The sequence below is a fragment of the Hydra vulgaris genome, chromosome 09 (genome assembly GCF_038396675.1).
Source record: "Hydra vulgaris chromosome 09, alternate assembly HydraT2T_AEP".
Lineage (NCBI taxonomy): Eukaryota > Metazoa > Cnidaria > Hydrozoa > Anthoathecata > Hydridae > Hydra > Hydra vulgaris.
This window is the reverse complement of record NC_088928.1, coordinates 15603520-15628656: the sequence shown is the minus strand read 5'-3', so window position 1 is coordinate 15628656 and position 25137 is coordinate 15603520. Positions and strand designations below refer to the sequence as shown.

The following is a 25137-nucleotide window of genomic DNA, read 5'->3' as shown; positions in this document are numbered from 1 at the left end:
TATATATATATATATATATATATATATATATATATATATATATATATCTATATCTAGTATAGTGCAATTATATAAGCATATGCTCACTTTTTTGCTTATCTAAATCGATACGACTTTTTTAGAAAAAGAAGAAAAAAGTGAAGAATAATGAATAAAAAGACTGCTGCCTTATGCCAAACCCTCAGCCAATGTAGCAGCACTCCGCTACGAGTCAGGCTATTTGTTAGCTGATGTATGTACTGAAGCCCCCGGCAGCAGGCTATTTCAGTATGATGTCACACTGCTCACCTAATTCAGCAGTATAAGATATATATTTGTGTATACATATATATTTATTTATATATATACATATATATATATATATATATATATATATATATATATATACACATACATATATATATATATATATATACATATATATATATATATATATATATATATATATATATATATATATATATATATATATATATATATATATATATATATATATATATATATACACACACATACATATATTTATATATTTGTGTATACATATATATTTATTTAAATCTCTCTCTCTCTCCTTCGCTCTCTCTCTCTCTCTCTCTCTCTCTCTCTCTCTCTCTATATATATATATATATATATATATATATATATATATATATATATATATATATATATATATATTCTTGGCACTGAAGTAATGCCAAGAAAGAGTTGCAGCACTTTCTAAGTGCTGCAACTTTTCTAAGTAAAAGTGTATGTAAATAACTTATGTAAACTTTAAACTATGTAATGCAAAAGCATATATCATGTTTTATGTTGTAACTTTTAATTGAAAAGTGCATTGTGGCCATATTTCCTTAATTTTAATTTATAGCATTTGTTTGCTGTTTTATAAAAACTTTTGTTTATTAAATACTATTAAAACCATGTGGTAAAATACACCTAAATGGCTGAAAGGATTAGCTCGCAGCATTTCTGATGCAAAGTTCTGTGGTTCAAAACCACGGAACTTTGCATCAGAAATCATTTGCATTTTTTTTAAATTTACTTTTATTATGTCTTGTCTTCTGTCTAACTTTAGTCTTACATAAACTTTAGCCTAAAGTAAGCTATGAACATAACTATGTAGCTACATCATCATAGCTCAACATATATAATAAAACTGAAATAACTTAATTATAAAAAAATTAATTTGAAAAATTTAAAGAAACCACACATTACAATGTTACGACTATTAGGTTTAAATTTTACATTTCATTATGTAAAAATAACGTATTGTTACAAAAAAGTTACTGCTCATTAGGTAACAAACATTTAGCACGTAATGTAACCAAACTTATAATATGTATATATTAATATATAAATATTACTAAAACAAACCAGCCATTCATTTATTTCATAAAAAAAACAAAAAAACAATTGACAAAATCATATTTTTTAATAAATGTAAAATTTTAAGTTCAACATGTTTTGATACATAACAAAATTTAATAAAAAAATCAACAAGTTAAAATCTCAATTGCACAGTAATGATTGTAACATCCAATTTAGTTATTAAAGATCAAACTAATTTTTTATATAAATAACTATTAAAATACAAACATTAATATTTACAATAAAATAAAAGAGTTTTTAACCTTCAAAACTGATTGAAGCCAACTTTGTCATAGAGCTTGCATTGAATATTAAAATACACGTTGAGCAACCTGCAACTAAATACAACTCTTCTTCAAGTGCTTTCCTATAAAATGTATATATACACACACACATATATATACAATTATATACATAAATATGTGTGCATATATATATATATATATATATACATATATCCACAAATACACACACATATATATATGCGTGTGCGTGCATATATATAAATATATATACACATACACAATATATATAAAAATATATATATATATAAATATAATATATATATATATATATATATATATACATATATATGCGTATATATATACATATATTAGTGATGAATCAATTTTTGGTCGATGCTAATACCGATTAATTAACCGATTATAAGAATAACCAATAATATAAGTGTTTTTTGCATTTATTTTTGTTAAATTTCAAGTAGTTCTTCTGCAAATTTTAAATTGAGATTCTCGTAAAACATAAACAACAAAATTGTTATAAACTTTTTAAATTTTGCTTTTTGAAATTCTTTTGAAACTTCTTAAATAACATCATAAGTGAAATATTTTATATTGTAAAATTGCTAATTGTAACCATAAGTAGTGACAAATCAACAGAAAATGTTGGGAAAGTTTACAGCATATTTAAAAGGCGTAGTTTTGGAAAAATTATACCATTATAAAAAATTTAGGTAATTTAAAAAAAAAGACAAATTACAACTACTAACCTTCTTTAAATATATTTAGATTTTTAACCTGTAAAAAATGCTTCTTTATAAATTACTTTATAAAAAAGTAGATTGCTGGAGATCCTGCAAAATTCAGAGAATTAAATAAATTTTGCAAAAGTCAACGAATTTTGATTGATTTCATTGGAAAATCAGTTAATTTTTATGAGTTAGGAAAAATTCATGGAAAATGAACATAAAAATTTTCTGGCCTCTCTGATAATATAGATTTACATTAATTAACTACACCATATTAAGACGAACACATGCATTATTATACTAAACATGGTTTTATCTAATAGATTGAATGCTCCACACAGTCATATAAATAATGGGAAACATTTTATACATCCAATACCTCTATTCACATGTGTTTGAACATTAGAAAGCTGTCTAGATTGCCTCCAGATAATTATACTCTTATGTAAAAGCTATGATTTTGAATGTTGCCCAGATAGTATCTTTAACATTGAATTCTCTCTGTAATGTATTAATAATAGTAAATCAAAACTCCACTCCAATTAGCAGATAATAAACTAATTACCCAGCAAACTAATTGCTGTTTTTTATTATATACCAGTTACAAGTATAATAGTATCAATGTTTATAACTGAACGAAGTTTGCTATCGTAAAGTCAAATTTTTTTTCTAGCAATAAAAAGCTTTATAAGCACAATATTAAGATGGTCATCCAACAACAATTGTAAGTGAACCAAGTTTTAACGCTTTTGAAGAGGAACATTAACATTCTTTAAGATAAGACTAAAAAAAAAATTCTTTTGTTCTTCTGATGTTAGATTTTGATATGAAATATGTTTACTATGCTCAAGTAAAGCTTTTTTTTCAAGTTCAATCATTCAATTAAACTTTGTGCTGCATTAATTAAAAGTAAAAAGTTTAAAATTCTGCTTTATAAATATTGTGTTGACAATATTTAGAAATAGTAGATTATTCGGTGGTTTGGTGTCATAATGTATTTTCTCAGTATAGTTATCAAGATCCATACCACAGATGACAGCATTGATAGTCAAACAATTGTCATTTTTTAGACAAAGCTTCATTGAATACTTTTCTCTTCTCTTTTTTAGATCAAACTAGATGGATTAGACTAATCCATTTGCTTTAACCCAGTTTCTACATCTTCTACTTTTAAAATATGATTTTCCAAAAGAAACTCTATAAACTTTAAGTCCACATTAGTTTTCACATCTTTTTGAGTAACTAGGTACATAACAACTTGTTGTAATATTTTAGTTCTTATTAAAAAGTAAATAGTGAATAATTTTTCTAACAGAACATACTAAGATCACAATGTTATTTCTGAAAAATTTCCAAATGTTTGTTTTTTCTGCCTACAAGTATGCACCCCCATCTTTTTTTTGAAAACGAGAATGTAAACATTCGCAAGTCACCTACAAAACTAGATATTATAGGTCAGGTCAGGATCAAAACCATCATGATCATCCTGCTACTGGTAACATGTAATCAAGCATAGACAGATGTCTCACTGCCTCATAACTCTGACTTAAAACACACCTTTAAGGTTCTTGGTTGAGTTAAATCAAGAGATAGTGTCTTGATAAAAACATTTGTAATTGACACATGTTAACATTTAGCTACTGCTTTGTAGAAAACTTCCTAGGAAAATTTTTTAGTGGTGAGCAGATTTTATTTTTTGCCAGCCTTGCACTTTTTTTTGATCAATAGGCTGGGATAGATTTAAACAATGTTTCATGTCTTGAATGATAACTGCTAGATCAACTTCACTCCTGTTATCTTATTTCTCATCTATATTAGTGATCTTCCCAATGATCTTTCTTAATCCCGAATTATCACACAAACCCAATTTCTTAATAATATTAATAAATTATCTTACCCCTAAAGTGACTTTATTTGCTAGATGAGACAACCATATACTTTGGTCAAAAAAGTTACCAGATTTTATTTGCTTGGAAAAAGCAGCTGGTCTTGAATATGATCTCTTTTCTAAGACAGCATGGTGCTCCTGCTTTCTTACTCCTAATTCCATTCTATAGCTCTATAAATTTTTTATTCATCTTTATATAGAATACTGTTGTCATATTTGGGCTGCTTCTTTTAATTATGCTCATTCTCTTTTATAATAACCCAAAAACACATTGTAAATGTAGTTGGACCTGCACTAGCTCTAAAGATTGTGGTTTTTGTTCCATTTTCATATGATTGCTTTGCTTTTCTATTTTCTACAACAACTGCCATGGTCACTGCTCAAGCAATGTACCACATCTCATGTTCAACTCCAAAAACTGAACCCAAAACTCTTGTTTTACCTTTACTTAATCTTATATGACTATTCATTCAGCAAAGTTGCATCCTTTTACTATAACTGTTTTACCATGCTCAAAAACTTTTATTAACCTAGTTTTGAAACTCAAACACAATTCTTTAGAATTTCTGTCTTCATGTTTTCCTCACTAATGCAGTTTGCAGTTTCTAAAGTCTTCTCTCAACCATTTTCTTGTTATTTAACTTTCTTGCTTTCTGTTAACTACCAACTATTATAATATTGATTGTAGATTTTTTGGAAGTGAATTTGTTGTAAAAATATATATTAAATTGTATAATTTTCTTGAATAAATGAATAAGTGTATACCTATATTACATGTAGAGAGAGTCTATTTATATGTTAAATAAATCTCTGGTTTATTTAACATATAACTATATTCTTAATGCAGGATAAAATTCTTTTTAAAAAAAGCAATTGGTTAGAAAATCAGTAAACCAACAAACAAAAAAAGACTGATGTTGATATTGATGCCAATAGTGCAAAAAGCAACCAATTGAGCTGATGAAGATTAATTAGTATGCTTATCTATCTATCTATCTATCTATCTATCTATATATATATATATATATGTATATATACATATATATATATATATATATATATATATATATATATATATATATATATATATATATATATATATAGATATATATATATAGTATATATATATATATATATATATATATATATATATATATATATATATATATATATATATATATATATATATATATATATATATATATATATATATATATATATATATATATATATATATAGATAGATAGATAGATATATACAGTTAATTTCTGGTAGGTGGAACACCTGTTAACTTGAACTTATGTTATTTCAAACTGTTTTCTATAGTATAACTATAGTCCCTTGAAAGCAATAATAATTGTTTTACTTTGCTTGAGTAGAGCACTCATTTAGTCATATCATTTTCCTTGGTCCCTAGTAGGTTTGAATCAACAGGAATTTACTGATATATATATATATATATATATATATATACATATACATATATATACATATATATCTATCTATCTATCTATCTATCTATCTATATATATATACATATATATATATATATATATATATATATATATATATATATATATATATATATATATATATATATATATATATATACTTCAAAAAGATATGTCTTACTGAACATGATTTTCAATGCTTAGTGTTGCTCGTTTGTACAAATACTTGAGAGAAAGAATGGAATATCCTCCTCGAGGCATTGAGTTAATTTCTAAAAAGAATAACACATGCAACAAACTCATGACTTTTTGTCTCATTTTTTATCTAGTTATTTTTGAATATTTGAATGAAAATTTCTTTTAAAACAAAATTGCTATGAGTACTTTTTTAAATTAAAAAGTGTTTCAACACTTGTATGGATCAGATAAACAACCAATACAAAAACTATAAAACAATAAAAAACCTTTTGACATCAGTGCTTCAAAATCAAGCTTGTGAAGGACTTTTGAATTTGAAGCATCAAATACATGCAACTAAATAAGTTTAAAGAAGTTTCTTTTCTCAGAATTTAGAAAAAATTAAAAAAATAAAAAGGATTATAAGTAAAGAGTTACAAATTTTATTATATTTTATTTTGTTCTATTATTTCTTTAGAGTCCTATACTCTTTTTTTTTTAACTTTATTCCTGAAAAAAATTTTTTTGTTAATACTTTAAATATTATTATTATTTATACTGCTTTAACGTTAAAAAACATTAATATTATAAAAATTATAAATAATGTTATTATAATTAAGATTATAAAAATATTCTAATTAAATTTGTAACAGGGTAAACAAAAATGAACTTTTTGAAACAATTAAATGAACTTAGTCACTTTTTTAACAAAAGAATTTCTTAAATAATTGAGTAAATGAAATTTAATAAACAATTTAATCCGCATTTTTTTATTAGACTTTGTTTTATTGTTTGTCACTATTTTATCTTTCAAATGCTTTTTCAAAATAGTTGTCTCATGTATTTTGTATTCTTTTTTGAGCCCAATTAACTGATTAACTATTTTTTATTAATATCAGTTGGAGCTAATAATAACTTTTATAACCATACTAGTTTGAGTGTTTTCCACTATTATTACTTGGTGTGGTGTAGTCTATCCACCACAAGTATAAATTTCAATAATAGAAAAATATTGAATTATATTTTTAGGTAAACAAAAAAACAATAACAATCATGAAACAAGCTACTTTAGACTTCTCCATTTAGACATTATTTTGCCATAAGTAGTGCTTATTAAGCACACTTTAACATTATGTTACCACTATAAAAAATTTCCCCCACCAAATAATAGATCCATAATAAAGTCCTATAAACCCGCTTAGTATTAACTAGATAGTTTACCAAATTAATTAGTTATGGTCATAAAATAAATAAGGAATAGGGCTTTAAAACTAGACCGTAAAAATTGGTAAAGTAAAGTAATGAGTATTGTATATTATAATATTGTTATATATATGAAAAACTTTTCAAAATGGCGTATGAGTAATTTTGTTTTTATATGTCAACTTGAGTAAAGAAACTTTATGTAACTTAAAAAATAACACATAACTAATGATAAAAAAACAATTATGCAAAAAAACAACTTTAAAAAGTTACTAAACTAAAAAATATTAAAAAGTACACTTCGTGGGCTAATTTTTTTAGTAAATAATATTTAAAGCGGCACATAAAATCACAATTGCTCATACCTCATTTTGAAAAGATTTTAATACCTCATTGTGAAAATAAGCTCTTTATATAGAGTATTAAATATTGAAAATAAAAATCTGAAAAATTTAAATCTTAATTTATTCTCAATTCCAAAATGAGAAATTAAAAAAAATTTACAACTTTAAAAAAAAAAGATTTTAAAAATATTTAGAAATTTAAAAAAATGCCTGTGTCAAATTAAGTTAAGGAAGTGATAATAGGAAGAATAAATAAACTCTCCCATTTTGAAATATATTTTTAAAACAGACCTTTCAATGAGAAAATCTTTTTTGTGAAACTTACTTGTAAAGTTAATAAATATGGCTAATTAATTAATAACGCTGATTGATTGTTTACTTTATCACAAATAAAGATATATTGGGCAAAACTTATATTAAAACATAGTTCAACATAGAGATTTGTGAAATAAACATATATTTCTATAGTTTTAATATGTTAATTTACTATCTTATGTACAGTCGTGTGACAATTTATTATGGCCACCCACATTTTTTCACATTCTCAAGTTTCAAAGTCTAATATTTTAATATTTTTTTGTGATTTATGTACTCAAAAGTAATTTTTGTTTAAGAAATGGGTATTTTTTTGACAAATAAAAAACATTTAACAAATTTTTAATAAATTTTATTATTCATGTTACTACAAATATATTCAAGATCAATATTTAGTGATTCCTCCTTTTGTCTCTATAATTGCAAAAAGTCTTGTTGGTATATTTTTGATGCCTTTTTCAACCATTTCCTTTAATTCTTTATTATGGTTCCAGTGGTGAATAATTCTTTCTATTAAATACACTTTATTTGTAATATTTTCTTTAGATATTTACTTCCTAAGGAGCACTCAAACATTTTGTATAGGATTTAGGTCAGGAGAGTTTCCTGGCCAATCAAGTAATGGAATATTTTGTTCTGATACATATTTTTTAACTGATTTAGCCGTGTGACATGGTGCCCCGTCCTGCATAAAGGTTTTTTTTTTCACCTGGACTAAACCATACAGGCAATTGTGGTAACAATCTTTGTTCCAGAACTTTTTTATATTGTAACTGATTCATTATTCCCCCTACAATATAGAGCCTTTTCATTCCCCTTCCACATATCACTGACCAGATCATCACAGAGGTGGGGTGTTTAACAGTTTGAATGATGCAGTCCAATAAGTATTTTTCCCCTTTTTTTCTTTTTACATATTGAGCCTTTTTTGTTAAAACTTGGAAAGTACTCTCATCGCTAAAGCATACATTAAAATATTATACAAGAATTGTGAAGTGAATATTTAAAGTTGGGTGTAAAAAAGTGGATATTTTAAACACATCTAAATTAATTTTACCAATTTCCAATCATCTTCTGTTAAATTCCTATACTCTTTTGTCCACTGCAGCCTTTTTTGCATCATTTTAGTGTCAGTTTAGGCTTTTTAGCTGGATGTCGTGAAATGTAACCAAAATTGTGTAGGCGATGTTGAACCGTTCTCTTTGAAATTTTGACTCCAGATTGGTCCAGCTTATTAGTTATTTCATTGTTGACCTGTCTATTTACTAGAACAACCTTGGTAAGTACTATTTTCCCATGTGGTGTTAGGATTTTCTTCTTTCCACATTTACCAACCCTCTTTGGCATCAAGTTTTCCATATTAGCAATTTTTTTGTGTATATTTTGTACAGAAACCCGCGAAATACCACATTTTCTGGCAATTTCTTGTTGAGAAAGATTAGTATTTATTAAAAGTGCCCTGATTTCCGCAACTTTTTGTGGTGACAAGTCCTTTTTTTTCCCCATAACTAAAATAAGATTTTAGTTATGGGGAAATTTCACATTTCAGTACTACAGTTAAGAATTTACTTTGGTACTCATAACTTTAAAAATATCAAATCAAATACAATTATTTTTACTTTAAAATAAAAAGAAATATTTAAGAAACAATATTTTTACTGATTTAAATAGATATTTTGTAGATAACCTAATAAACGAATTCAAAACTCTGGTAATAAAACTTAACAAGTGTACAGTGAAAAGATTATAATTAAGATGACATCATACAAAATGGCTGTCAAAAGTGACAGTGTTGCCAGTAGAAAAAAAAAAAGCACTGATTTTATGAGTTAAAACTTTATTTTAAACAAAAGATTAATTTTCAATAATGAATTTTTACTCTTCATATGAAAAAAATGAGATTAAACATCAAAATGATCAAAATTCATAGGTGACCATAATAAATTGTCACACGACTGTATATATGTTATATATACTATGTTAAAATATACAATTATACTCTATTCTTTAACCCTTTTTTCATTTTATTTCATATCTGCTACAAAAGATTTGTTGATAAATATTTTGGTTATAAACCTTTTCTCCAATATAAGCAGTTTTGAAACATGTAATTTAGACCTTTCCTTACAATTTGGAAGCAACTCAAGCACAAAAGTTTTTTTTTTTTGCATAATCGCAGCTTATAAAAGAAGTATTGTATTTGGAAAGTTTTAATTACTCACTGTAATGTTTTTTTTATTATATAGAAAAACCCAAACTGATGTTTAAACGCATTAAATTTCAGATTAGTGTCATTATAAAATAATGCCATTAAAATAAAATTAAAGGTTCATTATATATGTGTTATTGTAATCTAAAACGAAGATAAGACATTGCTAAATCTCCTATAAAAGATATTGTTAAATAGACCTAGTTTATATGTTGCAAGTATGCAACATAGTCAGGTACGGAAAATTACCAAAAATGTTTTCTTTATTTGACTATAATCGAATTGTTTTAGGTTTCCTGGTTACCTGTCTGAGTTATCTACCATATTCAAATTTTTTATCTTTAGGACTATAGAAAAAATGTTTTAAATCAAACACACAATTTTTTTTTTTCCAAAATAATAAAAATAGCAGGTGTTTGCTTCATATGTAAAGGTTTAAATTTAAGATGCTGTTTGTAATAATTATATCAAAGTTGAACAAGAATGAGACCAATCTGCAGATGAGCAAATGATACCTACCAAATAAAAGTGCAGAGAGATACATCAATATATGCCAATATATTGACGTATATATATATATATATATATATATATATATATATATATATATATATATATATATATATATATATATATATGTGTATAAATATATGTATATATATATATATACATATATATATATATATGTATATATGTATATATACATATATATATATATATATATATATATATATATATATATATACACATATATATCAGGGCCTATTCTAGGAAAAAAATTTGGGCAGCAGTACCCCCTCATTCCGGCAAACTTTAGTGGAAAATCAGCATTTTTTTCCCAAAAAAATAATCTTTGCCGTAAAAACGTAAAAAAAACGTAAAAAAAACGTAAAAACAAAACAAAAAACATCCTCAAATTTTAATTTGGGCAGCACCTAAATTGGCGCCCAAATACAGTTAACACTATCGAAAACAGTCTAAAATAGCCCCTGTATATATATATATATATATATATACATATATATATATATATATATATATATATATATATATATATATATATATATATATATATATATGGACAATTCCACGGCGGAAAATGAAAAAGCAGTAAATTTTTATTCTCTTTTCATTAACTTTTAGAAAATAAAGATTGATATAGAAAAATGAAAGTTTATTTAAAAATACCTTTAGCACTAATATTAATTTATTTAAGTCATTTTTATGCTTCCAAAAGTTACAGTTTTTCTCATTGCTACATGATAAAAAAAAGTATCATTATAAAACGTTGTTTTAACTATAAATGTATTTGCATAATCGGAATTAATTTAGCATGAAAATGGAGCTAACAGGTTCAAATTGTTGTTGGTCATATTTTATACTTTATAAAATGTATACATTTTAAGAAAAAACCGAAAAAACTTTTGCAGTTTTTATGTAACGTAAGTTAACAAAAACACAATAAAGTGTTGTTTTTTCTAAAATTTAGTTTAAAAGCTTAAGTTTTTAATAATATATGCGAAAGAATAATAAATGTTACGTTTTCACATTTAAAGTTTTAAATAACGTTGCTTAGTTAAAGCACATTTTTATTGTAAACTTGTGCAACATAGGTTAAAACTATAAGCATTTGCTAAAGTTCTGGCGCTTTTTCTTTAACAAAATGAATTATGACATTAAGTAATTCTTATTTCATTGCGTTGGTTTGACAAGGTTCTAACTGAAACTTTTTATATCAGGAGAATTTAGAAAAAAAAAATTTATATTTTTTAAAATGGTAATTGAAATTGTTAATATTATTGTTTTTTTATTTATGTATTCTTATTTTGGTTGACATATAAATATAGATAAATAAATAAAAATAAGAATTATATAAATATTTTTATTTAGACATTTTAAAAATATATATATTTATTTTCTATTCTCTTAATAGAAAAAAAATCAGTTAGAATCTTTTTTCAATTTTGTTTTAATAAAACAAATTGTTTGTAAATGTAATCAAGGGGGGTTATCCATAAATCATGTCACCCTATATTTGTCAATTCTAAACCCATTCCCTCCTGTCACAAACAATCCCATATACCTGAACCCCTCTCCCTCCTAAACTGTGATAGCAGTTTTTACGTCAAAAATAATTTAAAAGATTTAGATGTAAATACTTTGCAGGATTTTAAAAATTCAACCTAATGAGAATAAGGTAATACGCAATAACAAAAGAAGTGTAAGTAAAATGTTCGACAAATCAAAATTTTCTTATTACTAATTGCAAATTTTAAAATTTAAAACTTCCTCAATGTTACATAATTCAAATACAAAGGAATTCTATATGCTCATGCGTTGTGGGCATAATAGTTTCAATTCAAAATTATAACGGCATTTTCTATTATGTGAATAAATATTCATATTTGTTAGTATTTTTATGGACATTTGGTAGTAATAAGAGCACTTTTTTTTAAACAATAGTGGAAATTATCTTGTTTCTCTGTAAATCAATCTTGTTACTTAAAGTTTTTGCTTTTGCAATTATATTAATACTTTTCTTACTAAATTTTCTAAATGACTCAAATAAGTATTAATAAAGTGTAAAACTTGAATAATTTTTCAAAGTTGCTCTTGGTCTTGCTGAAAAATTGTTTTTGATTTGATAACTTTCATAAATGTTATGAAAAATCACCCAGGAAGAGCGCCATCAGTCTTTTATAATTTACTATGTTAATTATTTTTATTGAATGAGTTCATTTTTATTTCAATTCATTCAAATATTTTTCTTTTGTTATGTAACTCTAACTCTTAATAATAGATGAAAAAAATCCATGATAATAATTGCTTGGTAACATAAGTTAAATATATAGTATCAAAAGCCGGTCACCTTTTAATTTGCATAGAATTATTAACATCTTTTGTAAGTTTCTAACACAAGCCACTTTACTGATTTGCAGAAATCTGACCTAAGAGTTAAAGCAATTTTTTATCTTGTTTTCTGTGTAACAAAAGTGGCATTTTTAGTAATATGTTCACTCTCTTTTGGTCAGACTCAAACTTTTTAGCTAATTTTATTCTTTAGACAGCTTTCATACAAACTAGCTAAAAGTTTAATTTACAGTTTAAATAGGCAAATATTTGATAAAGTTATTGTACCTGTAATGTAAGTTAAAAATGGAATATATATATACATATGCATATATATACATATATATGTATGTATATATATATATATATATATATATATATATATATATATATATATATATATATATATATATATATATATATATATACATATGCATATATATATATACATATATATGTATGTGTATATATGTATGTGTATATATGTATGTGTACATATATATATATATATATATATATATATATATATATATATATATATATACATATATATATATATATATATATATATATATATAAAGAGAGAGAGAGAGAGAGAGAGAGAGAGAGAGATAAAATGGCCCACCAAACCATCCAGAGTTGCAAATGAGAATGCAATTTTTGTCTTTGAATATAGCATTCTCATTTCATTAACTAACCTCACTGTTATTACTGAACTGTTTGGTAGACCTTAATAAATGCTTACTGTTCCATCAACTGAACCAACAGAAAAAAACTCCTCAAATGGATGCATAGCTAATGAGTTCAACCCAGTAACTAAATATTTGAAAAAAATAACACAATTAAAAACTTAATATTAATTGATTTCTTAAAATGATTTATAATTCATATAAAAAAACTGCACAACACATTCAAATTTAAGTTAACCACTTTTATTGTAAATAAGATCAATAAGCAAGAAACCATAAAAATGCAAGATAGTTGTTAAGAAAATGATAGTATACTTTATATAGACAGATACTATCAAAATAGTAAATAAAAACCAGTACATTGCTAGATTAATGATCACAATAGACAGAAGATTATGATACCATAATATAATAACAGTAATAATAATAATAATAAAAATTATAATGATGATGAAATAATAATAAAAGGTTACTATGTAAATTTTAGGTTACATTGTAACCAATGCTATATTAAAAACAGGCCTTGCAATTGCACAACCGAAGGGAACGATTGGAGGCTGATTAAAAATACTATTTTTTCTGCGGGGAAAAAAAACGCAAAATAAATATACCATACTAATTTATGAAACTTTTTTCTTTATTCTAATTGCAGCTTCAATACTCTTTGTGAAGGTTCTTTTTTAGAATGCAGAGTAACCGGTTTTGTATAGTTATTTAAAAATATATTATATAAGATTTTACTACAAATTTTTTTTGGAAGAGCATGATAAAAATAGATTTGATTAATCAAACTGAAATTTTCAGATACTGATTTTTGACAAAACATAACAGAAAAATCTTTTTATAAATAAAATGTAGCGGAAAAACACCCACTGACACAGAGTATCACCAGAAAGTTTTAAACTTCCCTTATTTAGTTCTTTCAAGTAACTGCCATACATTTCATAACAAATAAAATATCAACATTATATATTTTGGTTTTGTGAACAATGTATCCAGCAATATAAACACACACCATTTTGCTGTCTTGTTTCATAGACTCTTCTAAATCATTCATTATGTCAAAAATCTCACTCTCCTCTTCAGTTAACTGTCGAAGACATCCATAAGAATGATGCTCTGAGCAGTCATAAAAGTCTGCATCAAATTTTAGTTTTAAAAGCATGGTTAATATGAATTTTCTCAACAGCTTGCTGAGCAGAAATAAAGTTGGCATTAACAGCACCTTGTTTTAATTTATCAAAGGCCTTCTTTAAAGCATCATTTGAAAAATCACCAAGCATGAACCAATGAACTGATGATTTTGACTAGTTTTAAGTAATAAGCTAGTTAAGTCTATTAAACCACCTTAATGTGTGAGATGTTGCATCTGCTGCAGTATTCTCTGTTTAGCCAGAACTTTTGCGCTCAAGTCTTTTTGTGTCACCCACACGTCCGCAAAAACTTTGGCGCATAAAAAAATGCTTGCTAAAAAAATAAAAGGATTTTATTTTAAATCGCAACAAAAAACTTTTTTGTTCATTTGTTCAACATTTATTTGGCTTTTTTTAAATTATTTTATATTGCATTTATTCAAAGCGCTTTTTTTTCTATTTTTATTTCAATTTAAATAGCAGAAAAAAAAAAAGAATTTTTTAAATCGCGCAGGCTAACTTAAAAATGACCATCCTGCCAGCACTTTTTCGGGCGCTGGCATTAAATTTCAAACGGAGAAGACTGCTGCTGTTACCAAAGTTAAAGTTTTTATTCTGTTTTTGCCATTTATTGCCCTAATATTTATGCATTTTATGCATTCCAACTATTTTTGATAAATGTTGTAAACAATTATCTTTAGTACTTGAATGACAGCTTGCAAAAGATCTTGCAATCTTATGTCATCAGACATTCTTTGTACATTTAAAATTTTTCACGGATCAATAAAAATTTGCAGAAAAGCACCTTTAACTTGCTCCTATTTATAACTGGGTTTGTTTTTAAGCTGTCGGGATTTCTTCATAAAAAATACACATTACTAGTCTCACATTTTGCCTTTCTACAGGTTTTGGAGATATGGCTAACTCATTTAGATGAGATAATGTAATAAGCCAATTTAATTCTAACATTTCTCAAGATCTTTCCCATCAGCAACTAACTCATCAGCTTCACCAAATTGAAATTTAATCTCATTAGTCTTTTTGGTAAGCCAATTGATACGTATATTTCATAACACTAATAAAAAAATATTTGTTTCAAATTTTTTTAAATTTGCATATTTAAGTGCGGGATTTTCAGGGGTAAAAAAACCCGGGTTTTCACTAAACCCTCACATACGATAATTTCCATATTTGCTCAATTTTTTTGCATATTATCAAATAAATGATTCATTCTGTAAATTAAAAACCAAGAAAAGAAAAAAAAATGTTTGGATCATTGTTTTTGGGTGTCTGTAAAGATTGATCGATTAGACCATATTACTACAGAGGTAGCCAGTTTTTTTATTTATCATAAATTTTTTTATTTATAATAAATTTTCTGTGATAAATAGACTTTTTAGAAATCAAATAATATTCTTACTACCTCTGTAGTAACAAGGTACAAAATCAATTCATTGATTTGGGTTTTATTAAAAACTGGATGTGGAGCGGTACAACTGTTCCTAGTCTTTAAGATATAACTTCTAAGTTTAGCGTGGTTTTAAAATGGTTAATTTAATAATATTAACCTCAGCTTTTGTTTGATGGTTTTCCTCCAAGGCATGTTTTCACAAGGCATTTTCAAGGAAGATTTTCACAAGTAAAAATGTATTTGCATGTACTATATTTTTGCAGTCCACATTTTTATCATTTTATAGTGGTTACACGGGGAGTTTTAACATTTTTTAAAGTCTGGGTTTTTATTTAATAAAAATTTGTGGAAAAGGAAAAAAGGTTTTTTCTGACTAAATATAAAACATCAAAAATTAACAAAGTAAATATCTCTTGTGAGTATAATATATTTTATATATTATGTTGTTATTATTATTTTTAAATAAGATATAAATATTAAATCATAATATATGCATATATATATTTATATATTTATAAATATATATATATATATATATATATATATATATAAATATATATATATATATATATATATATATATATATATATATATATATATATATATATATATATATATATATACAACCCTCGGAATTAGGAAAAATGAGGTCGGCAATAATTTGCTGACCTCAATTTTTTTGAGGTCGGCATTAGGTCAGCAAAAATTATTTGATACAAAGGTCTAACCATAAAACATTAAAACGAGGTCGGCAAACTTTTGCCGATCTCAAATACTTTCAGTCGGCATTGCCAAATGCCGACCCTAATTCCGAGGGTTGTATATATATATATATATATATATATATATATATATATATATATATATATATATATATATATATATATATATATATATATATATTTATATATATATATATATATATATATATATATATATATATATATATATATATATATATATATATATATATATATATATGTTTATTTATGTAGAGAAAAAACGACTTTTCATGGAACTATAAGTTTCACATCTATACGGCAATCATCAGGCATGTACTATATCAAAAACCAACAAAAAAACGTTAATAAAGTTACAAAATACAATGGAGCGACATCTGACGTCTCTATGGAGACAAAACAAGAAAACATCAAAGAAAAATTAGAAACCAGTGTCTAAGTAAGAATATTGTACAACAAGCTGCTGTTTCATCCAATAAACCAGATTACACAGAAAAAATTTATATTTTTATTAACTTTTTTTTTTAATTTTTTTTATATAGTACATGGGTGATAGGCATGAAACTTATAGTTCCATAAAAAGTTGTTTTTTCTCTATGTAAATAAAAAAATATATATATATATCGCTCTATTAAGAAAGTTGTTTACTTCCTTTATTATTAAGTACTCTTAAACGAAATAGAGTTTTGTATTATTATGGTAATACAACATTAAACATCAATATACATATATATATATATATATATATATATATATATATATATATATATTATATATATATATATATATGTATAAAATACATATAATGCTAAATAAATTCAATTCTTAACTTTTTTAATAATAACAACTAATATATAAAAGATTAAAAAAAGATCTAAAAAAATATAGATTAGGACATATGAGGAGGAACAGCAATTAATAAAAAAGTCTGATTGAACAGGGTAATCGATATATCAAGCAGAGTGAGCATAAACTAAAAGAAGGTGATTTACTACTTCATACTTATGGATACAGTATAAGCAGGTGTGCATAGATTTATATATCAATGAAATGCAAGTCCAAAAACATCATCATTTTGAGATAATGAACAAATAAGTTTTTGCATAATAGTTAAAATAATAAGTTTTTGTGTAATAGCTGAAATAAAAAATCTTAATAACTCATTAATAATTGATTTATTAAATATGTGTGGTATATCAAACGATAGAGAAATTAAAATACTAAATATTGGTATAAATGACTCTATACTGACACCAATAGACTTAGTACATTTCCCTTTTATATCAATGATATATAGACACACACACGCACGCACACCCACAAATTATTTTTACAAGACCAGATATATAAATTTTAAATGAGAAATCTGAATATCTATTTGGATTCATTACTAATAACACATTTAAAAAACCATACCTATGTCGCAATCTGTACATATACTTCATGGTGCTTCTTTTATTAGGTTTTTTAAGTATCCACCAATCAGGTTCTTTCTCTGACAGTACTATTAAAGCCAGAAACAAAGAAAGCGAAACTGCACAAGTTAGTCATGCACGTTTAACTTTCTTGGCAGAAAACACTAGAGATACAGTTAATTATTTGTTTGTGACATTTGATATGTACTTCTATTGCGTGTTTTTTTTGAATGTTATTGTTAATAGTTAAGACTATTTTTGTTAGACTATAATATATAATTATTAATTTTTTTTTTGGTAAAGAAATCTCAATATAGTTTATAATAACAATTCAAAGTTTTGATGTTTTTTGTTTTTAAAAAATATTTAAGAAATAATTTAATATTTTAACTAGTAATTAACTAATCTCGAAAGATCTATATCATGAACTAAAATGTTATACTGATAAGCTGTTCTGTGTCAAATTTTTAAAAAAACGACTATTTTTATAGCCACAAGTTATTAAAAACATCTATTAGAATGTTGAGAAACTTTAAAAGTAACTATAGAACAAAAAATCAGATGATAGCAGATTTGTTTATAATTTTAATAAGTTTATTTTTAATGATATTGTTTATTATTAAATTGCGTTAATGATATAATTTGTAAAATTCTATAAAATATCGGCGTTTATTGCTTTTTGAATAAAAATATTTGGAATAATGTAATTTTTTGGATTAGTCAGGAATTAGTCCGGATGAACCAAAAAAAATACAGTAAACTGTTTTTTTATAAAAACCAGATATTTTTCTTTAAAATATAGAAATGTAAACAAAAATTCGATGCCTTGTGAAAAAATCAGCTCAATATGTTGAATGCTTCTTTATTTATAAGCCTATTTCCTCACTTTGTATTAGAGCAACGCATAATGCATAAGTGGATATAATTATGTAACAAAAATATATTTGTTTTATTTCTCCAAGGTTTATTCAGAATGGTATCAAAAAGAGTAAAAAAATGTCTATTTACTTGATTGTTATCACAAATTACAGAAACAACTTTTCCACTGGATTGTTTAATAGATTCAATTACATTAGCAACAACACTGTATTGGAAATCAGAATCAAAAATTAGACATCGGTACTATACTGACAATAACTGTAGCTCCTGCAAATAAGCATTTAACCATTACAGCAAGGAGTGTTCTGGCAAACTTTTTTGGGTTATTCTGAGCATGACCATAGACTTTTCCACCATGAAACATGACAGTGGCTTTATTAAAAATTGAATTAATTTGAAGAAATCTATAAGAGTATTACGAATATAAAATAAGTCATGTTGTTATAACATAAAGTAAAATGAAAGTCTTTAATTCATATAAATATAATAATAGTAATATTGTAACAACAATTATTGCTATTACAGTAGTATCATTATTATTTTGATATATATATTTTTATGAATAAAGGCTTTATGTCACTCTACTTAATGACATGAAAAACAATGTTTTTCATGTCATAAAGTAGATTACATTATCATAAAAACTAGAATATATTATCATGTCTGCATCCAATATATTATTATAAAATTATTATTAGGTAATTAGAATGTTCCTCACCATGGTATTCCAGTTCCTTGAATAAAATCATTTGATTGAAAAACAATGTCATCATTACACTTGTAACTTAGAACATGGTTTTGCTGAGACTGTTGGAATTTGACTAAAACTAATGTTATGAAATATTGTTGAAGGTACATTTGGTCGTTTCTTACCAGTAATCATTATCAAATCAACGTTCTCAGGCTAATGTTTAGAGCATACCACAGTGAGTCAAAGATATTATCTCTTGGAATTACAGTTATCCATCGCAACCGTTCATCTTTATCTTTTGGCAAACGATAAATGGATTTGTATTTTTTATTCTGATTGTCATAGTTAGACAAGCATGAAGTAACACAACATTTTCAAAGCATAGTGCATTTCAGATATGTATTTTTTTAATATCTCAGGCAACCCGCTTTCAAATTTCCTTTAAAAAATCAGCTTACAGTCCTTCCGTTTAATTGCACAATTGCAAGACCTGTTATAAAGATAGCCTTGATAGTAACCTATGGTTACAATGTAAATGATGACTAACTACTAGAAGAAAAAAATTGCAATAGATTCACAATTATAAGGTAGAAATAAAAAAAGGTTGAATAAATTTGCAATTATAAGGTAATGAGTGCATAATAATAAAAACTTTTTTATTACAGAATTTTTAATGTAACTTTTATTTTTTAAACAAAAAGATAATTACATTTAACTATTTAATTGTTTATTTAATATTTAATTGTTTATTTAATTAGTTGTGTATTTATTATTTAATTGTTTATTTATTATTTAATTGTTTATTTTGTAATTGCCTTATTTAATTGTTTATTTTTCTTGTTTGTTTTAATACCAAAATTTGACTAAAAAAAAAAAAAATTCTAGCAACTGCGATAAAAACTTGTATCTTTCGCATATATCTCAGTATGTAACTAAATTTTTTATTTTAATTATTAATCAATTTTTTTATTTGAATTAGTAACTAAAAATTTTATATAATCTTACCACAAATAACTGATGATTGGATAACTTGACACTTTTCCAATAAATTCCATATCTAAATTAGAAATGGAAGATTGTAAATTAAAACATATTATTAAACTGTGTACTACACAGTATTCATATATCATATATGCATATTGTGAAGTTTTGTTTTTTCAATAAAATAGTATAATTTCTCTTAACAGTGTTGTGATTATGTTGACTGCATTGTTTTTACACATCGTTTTCAAAGTAAGAGAACTACACATTGAATTCTTTAAGTATTAGCTTAAACTATTTGTCTCGCTTAACTACTTTAGAAGATAATTTTAATTGTTTTTGACAACAAACAACTACTTTAGATAATAAATTTTATTACAAGTATTTTAAATAAAGATGTTTTAATCTAATCTCTTGCTAGTATTAACACTAACTTTATTTTTAATTCACTCCCAGCAGGGCAGAAAGCAACCACTATTAAGTTGAGAGTTACTAGAAAACAAAGAATAGTGTTAAAGAACTAGAAAACGGTTGACAGAAGACTTAAAAGTTGTAAGCTGTATGAGTCAGGAAAATATGAAGATGGGAGAAAGTTCCAGGGCATTGATGTGAGTGAACATTATATAATGAGTTTTTAGAGCATGAAGGGACAGGTACAGTAAAAGAGAAAGACTTTGTTGAATGACAAGTCATTAAACAATGCAAGAACATTTTTATAAGACTATGACAGAAGAGTTGTCTGGACCACAAATCCTTTATGAGTATAGAAGAGAAATAACTTTAGCCATGGTGTAACTCATGTTGTGTAAAACACATCAACTCTCTAATAGATATGCATTTTGTAAAACTTCTTAGAAAAAAAAGATGAGTGTTGTGTAACAGGTGTCTTTTAGAAAATGCATATCTTTTAGAGCAAAAATATCTTTTGAACAATTTTTAACATGAAAAATTTTTAAAAATAATTTATTGTTTCCTCAAAGTTCTGTTATGTCATCTAAATGTCAAAATGTCTACTAAATGCTCTTGTTTTATGTTTACTTCTGCTCATCAATATGGTTTTTGAAAGCTAGATTCACACTCAGATGCTGACAACCTTAAATGAGTGATCATAAACAAAAAACATTTTATATTGACTTTGAAAAAGCATTTAATTCTGGCTCTACTCTAAATTATTGATTAGATTGCATAGTAAATATACAAATTTGTATTAGTTTTTAAACTTATGTTTTATTTTAATTTACACAAGAAATGATTTGATTTAGAAAATGCACATCATAATATATCTTGATGTATATTGCTCAATGTTTTTAGATTTAAAATTGCCTTAAATCATTTAAAACTAACCGCATATGTTCCATCTTTAGAGATTGTTATTAAGAAATTTGAATCTTTTTTACAAAAATCAGCTGCTTCCACTATACTATTGTGAGCAAAGGTCGCCACATGTTTTGGAAACTAAAAGAAAATAAAAAAATTTAAAAACAGAAGACATAGTGTTTGTGAAAGTTATAGTGTTAGAAAAAAAGTATAAATACATGTTTAGATAATATGTTTGACGTCAAACTAAAATAGCCTGCTGCCAGGGGGCTTTAGTACTTACACCAACAATCTTATAGTCTGCTGTCACATAGGAGTGCTGCTACATCAACTGAAAGTTGATGTAGCAGCACTCAAAAAAAAAGAAGGAAAAAAAAATAAAAACCTGTGAAGATAAGCAAAGTGAGTAAGCAGATGCTGATTTATATGTGCATACATTGACTGAAAATATATATATGTATGTGTATATATATATATATATATATATATATATATATATATATATATATATATATATATATATATATATATATATATATGAAAACGCTGTATGCTATAAAGATAGGCAAAACAAGTAACAATTTGTTATCTACATATGCTATAGTATATATATATATATATATATATACATATATATACACATATATATACACACACACACATATACATATATATATATATATATATGTATATGTATATACATATATATATATATATATATATATATATATATATATATGTATATATATATCTATATATATATATATATATATATATATATATATATATATATATATATATATATATATATATATATATATATATATATATGTATATGTATACATATATGTATATATATATATATCTACACACAAATATATATATATAAATATATATTTGTGTGTAGATATATATGATAAATTTATTTTATACAAATATATATTTAAAATTGTATAAAATAATTTATTTCCTAATTGGTTCTCCCATTATTACCCTTTATTGCAGGTACTTACAAGAGAAGAGTTATAACCAGGGCCGCCGTGAGGGGGGTCTACTGGGTTGTTTTGTCCCGGGCGCCAGGTCGACTGGGGCGCACGAAGCCGAATATAAATAATTTTTTTTTTCATGTTTATTTAAAAAAAAGATGAAGTACTGGGAAGCAGCAAGGAAAATAAGAAATCAAAAGCAGCCGGTCAATTTGACCAGCTAAAGCATATAATAGACTGTCAATTGCTTTTTTTGGCCGGTCAATTTTTTTTAGTTTAAATTTTCAACTTTTTAATGAAGTGCTTCATAATTGGACTTTTTAAATAAAAAAAGTAATAAATGCTTTAAAACTAAGAAATTAGCATTACTTTCAAAACATTAGTTTTAAATAAAGCGATTCTTTTTATATAGCGGAAACTCGCAAATAAAGTGAATACTAATGATTAATTTAACAACCCGCTGAATTAAATGTTTAAAATAACTTTAGTGCACGGAGATTTTCATTCAATTAAAAACGGAGATTTTTTACTTTATTAAAAAAAGAGATTAGATTAAATCCAAGTAGTTTGATATTGATATAAAATATTAAAACAATTTTATTAAATTTATTTCTCTAATTTTTAAAATCTCTCAAATTTGAAACAATTTTGAAACACGTGATATCGATGTGATAATCTGATAGACCCAATCAAGAAGAAATTCAAACAGTTCTTTGCTTATGAGCGGATGCTGTTTCAAAAAGAATTAAAAAATGTCTGGTTTTAAAAAGAAAGATTCTGGTTGTCAAGTAAGAAAGAATGCTGCTCAAAGAACTGCGAATGAGGAAAAGAACAAACGCACTCTTCAAGACTGTGGTATTACAGTTACAAAAAAAGGAGAAGATGAAAGTCCTACTGCTTCAAACTCTTTCCTGCCAAGTCAATCGATTCAAGTAGTAAATAGTTTTCCCCGTGAAAGGATATTTTCCCATTTGATTAATTCAATGTTATATAAATTTTTAACTTATTTTTATAGGCTGGAACTGAAAACGATGTCACTGACATTTCTGAAAGCTCGGGAGAGCCCCTATCAAAAATCGGAATGGTAGCTGTGAATGAAGAGAATATTTTGGTAAGTTCTACCTCTTTAAAAGAAATGATGTTAATAAACTTTTAAGCTAATAAAATAAGATTTTTTAAAATTTATTCTCAGGTGTTGCCAACAGAAGAACCCATCGCTACCATTCCTTCCATTGATCCTGCTTTGTGGGCAGCACATCTTTCCAAAGTGGAAAGATATTCTGTGCTTCTACAGGGGCTTCCTCGAAATCCTTCAGCTTTCCCGAAAGATTCTAATAAGAAGAAGGTTCCTGAATCAATTTTCTACGAAACTTCTCTCAACGGGGAGACCAGAAAGGTCTTCAGCCGCTCTTCGAATCAGTCTGCATTTTGCTGCGCATCTTCAACACCATCCCTGTTTCTGTTGCGGAAGGCGAGAGATCTTTTAGTAAGCTTGCTCTAGTTAAGACAGCTTTAAGGTCTACAATGAGCCAAGAACGACTCACGAATCTTCTGGTTATTTCCATTGAGCATGATCTTGCCAAAAAGTTGTGCTACGGTGAAGTGATTTCCAAATTCGCCATGAGTAAAGCTCGAAAGATCAATTTCCTCTGAAGTTGACACAACAATTGCTGTTGTATTCTAGACAAATTTTTGCTCTTAACATCCAATAGTGTTTAATGATTGTCTTTGGTCTGTTTCTACCATGTTCTAGTGTCGACTTTATCATTTTATGTATGAGTGTATAACCAAGTCAAAAGACCATTGCAATTATCTAGAAATAAACTGTTCAAATGTTCATTAATTAAAATTAAAAAATTCTATATTCTTTTATCCTCTTTGATTTGTTATCAAATGGCTTATTATATGTATTGAATTATGGATCATTAGATCAGCTTTCACTTTCAGTAGGGCGCTTGGGAAATTTTGACCCTGGGCGCCGCAAAGACTCACGGCGGGCCTGGTTATAACTAGAACATATAATAAGCAATATATTTATATATACTTCTTTTAAATAGACTAAAAATAGACAAAAGTGAATAAATTTTTGTTTCGGTTTTTA

General features: G+C 25.5%; 1 protein-coding gene across 2 annotated transcripts in view; it reads right to left on the bottom strand.

The window, feature by feature from the left end:
• LOC100197286 (WD repeat-containing protein 27) overlaps positions 1–25137 on the bottom strand; it is a 74615-nt gene that overhangs the window by 31460 nt on the left and 18018 nt on the right. For both annotated transcript variants that reach the window (XR_010640671.1, XM_065804825.1), the window contains exons 4-9: positions 22078–22188; positions 20758–20809; positions 13540–13610; positions 6161–6230; positions 5878–5968; positions 1633–1736 (exon numbers count right to left, since the gene is read on the bottom strand). Coding sequence is in view for 1 of the 2 variants with exons in the window: in XM_065804825.1 (XP_065660897.1) it covers positions 1633–1736; positions 5878–5968; positions 6161–6230; positions 13540–13610; positions 20758–20809; positions 22078–22188 (499 nt within the window). In the remaining variant the exon portion in view is untranslated. The remainder of the gene's footprint in view (positions 1–1632; positions 1737–5877; positions 5969–6160; positions 6231–13539; positions 13611–20757; positions 20810–22077; positions 22189–25137) is intronic.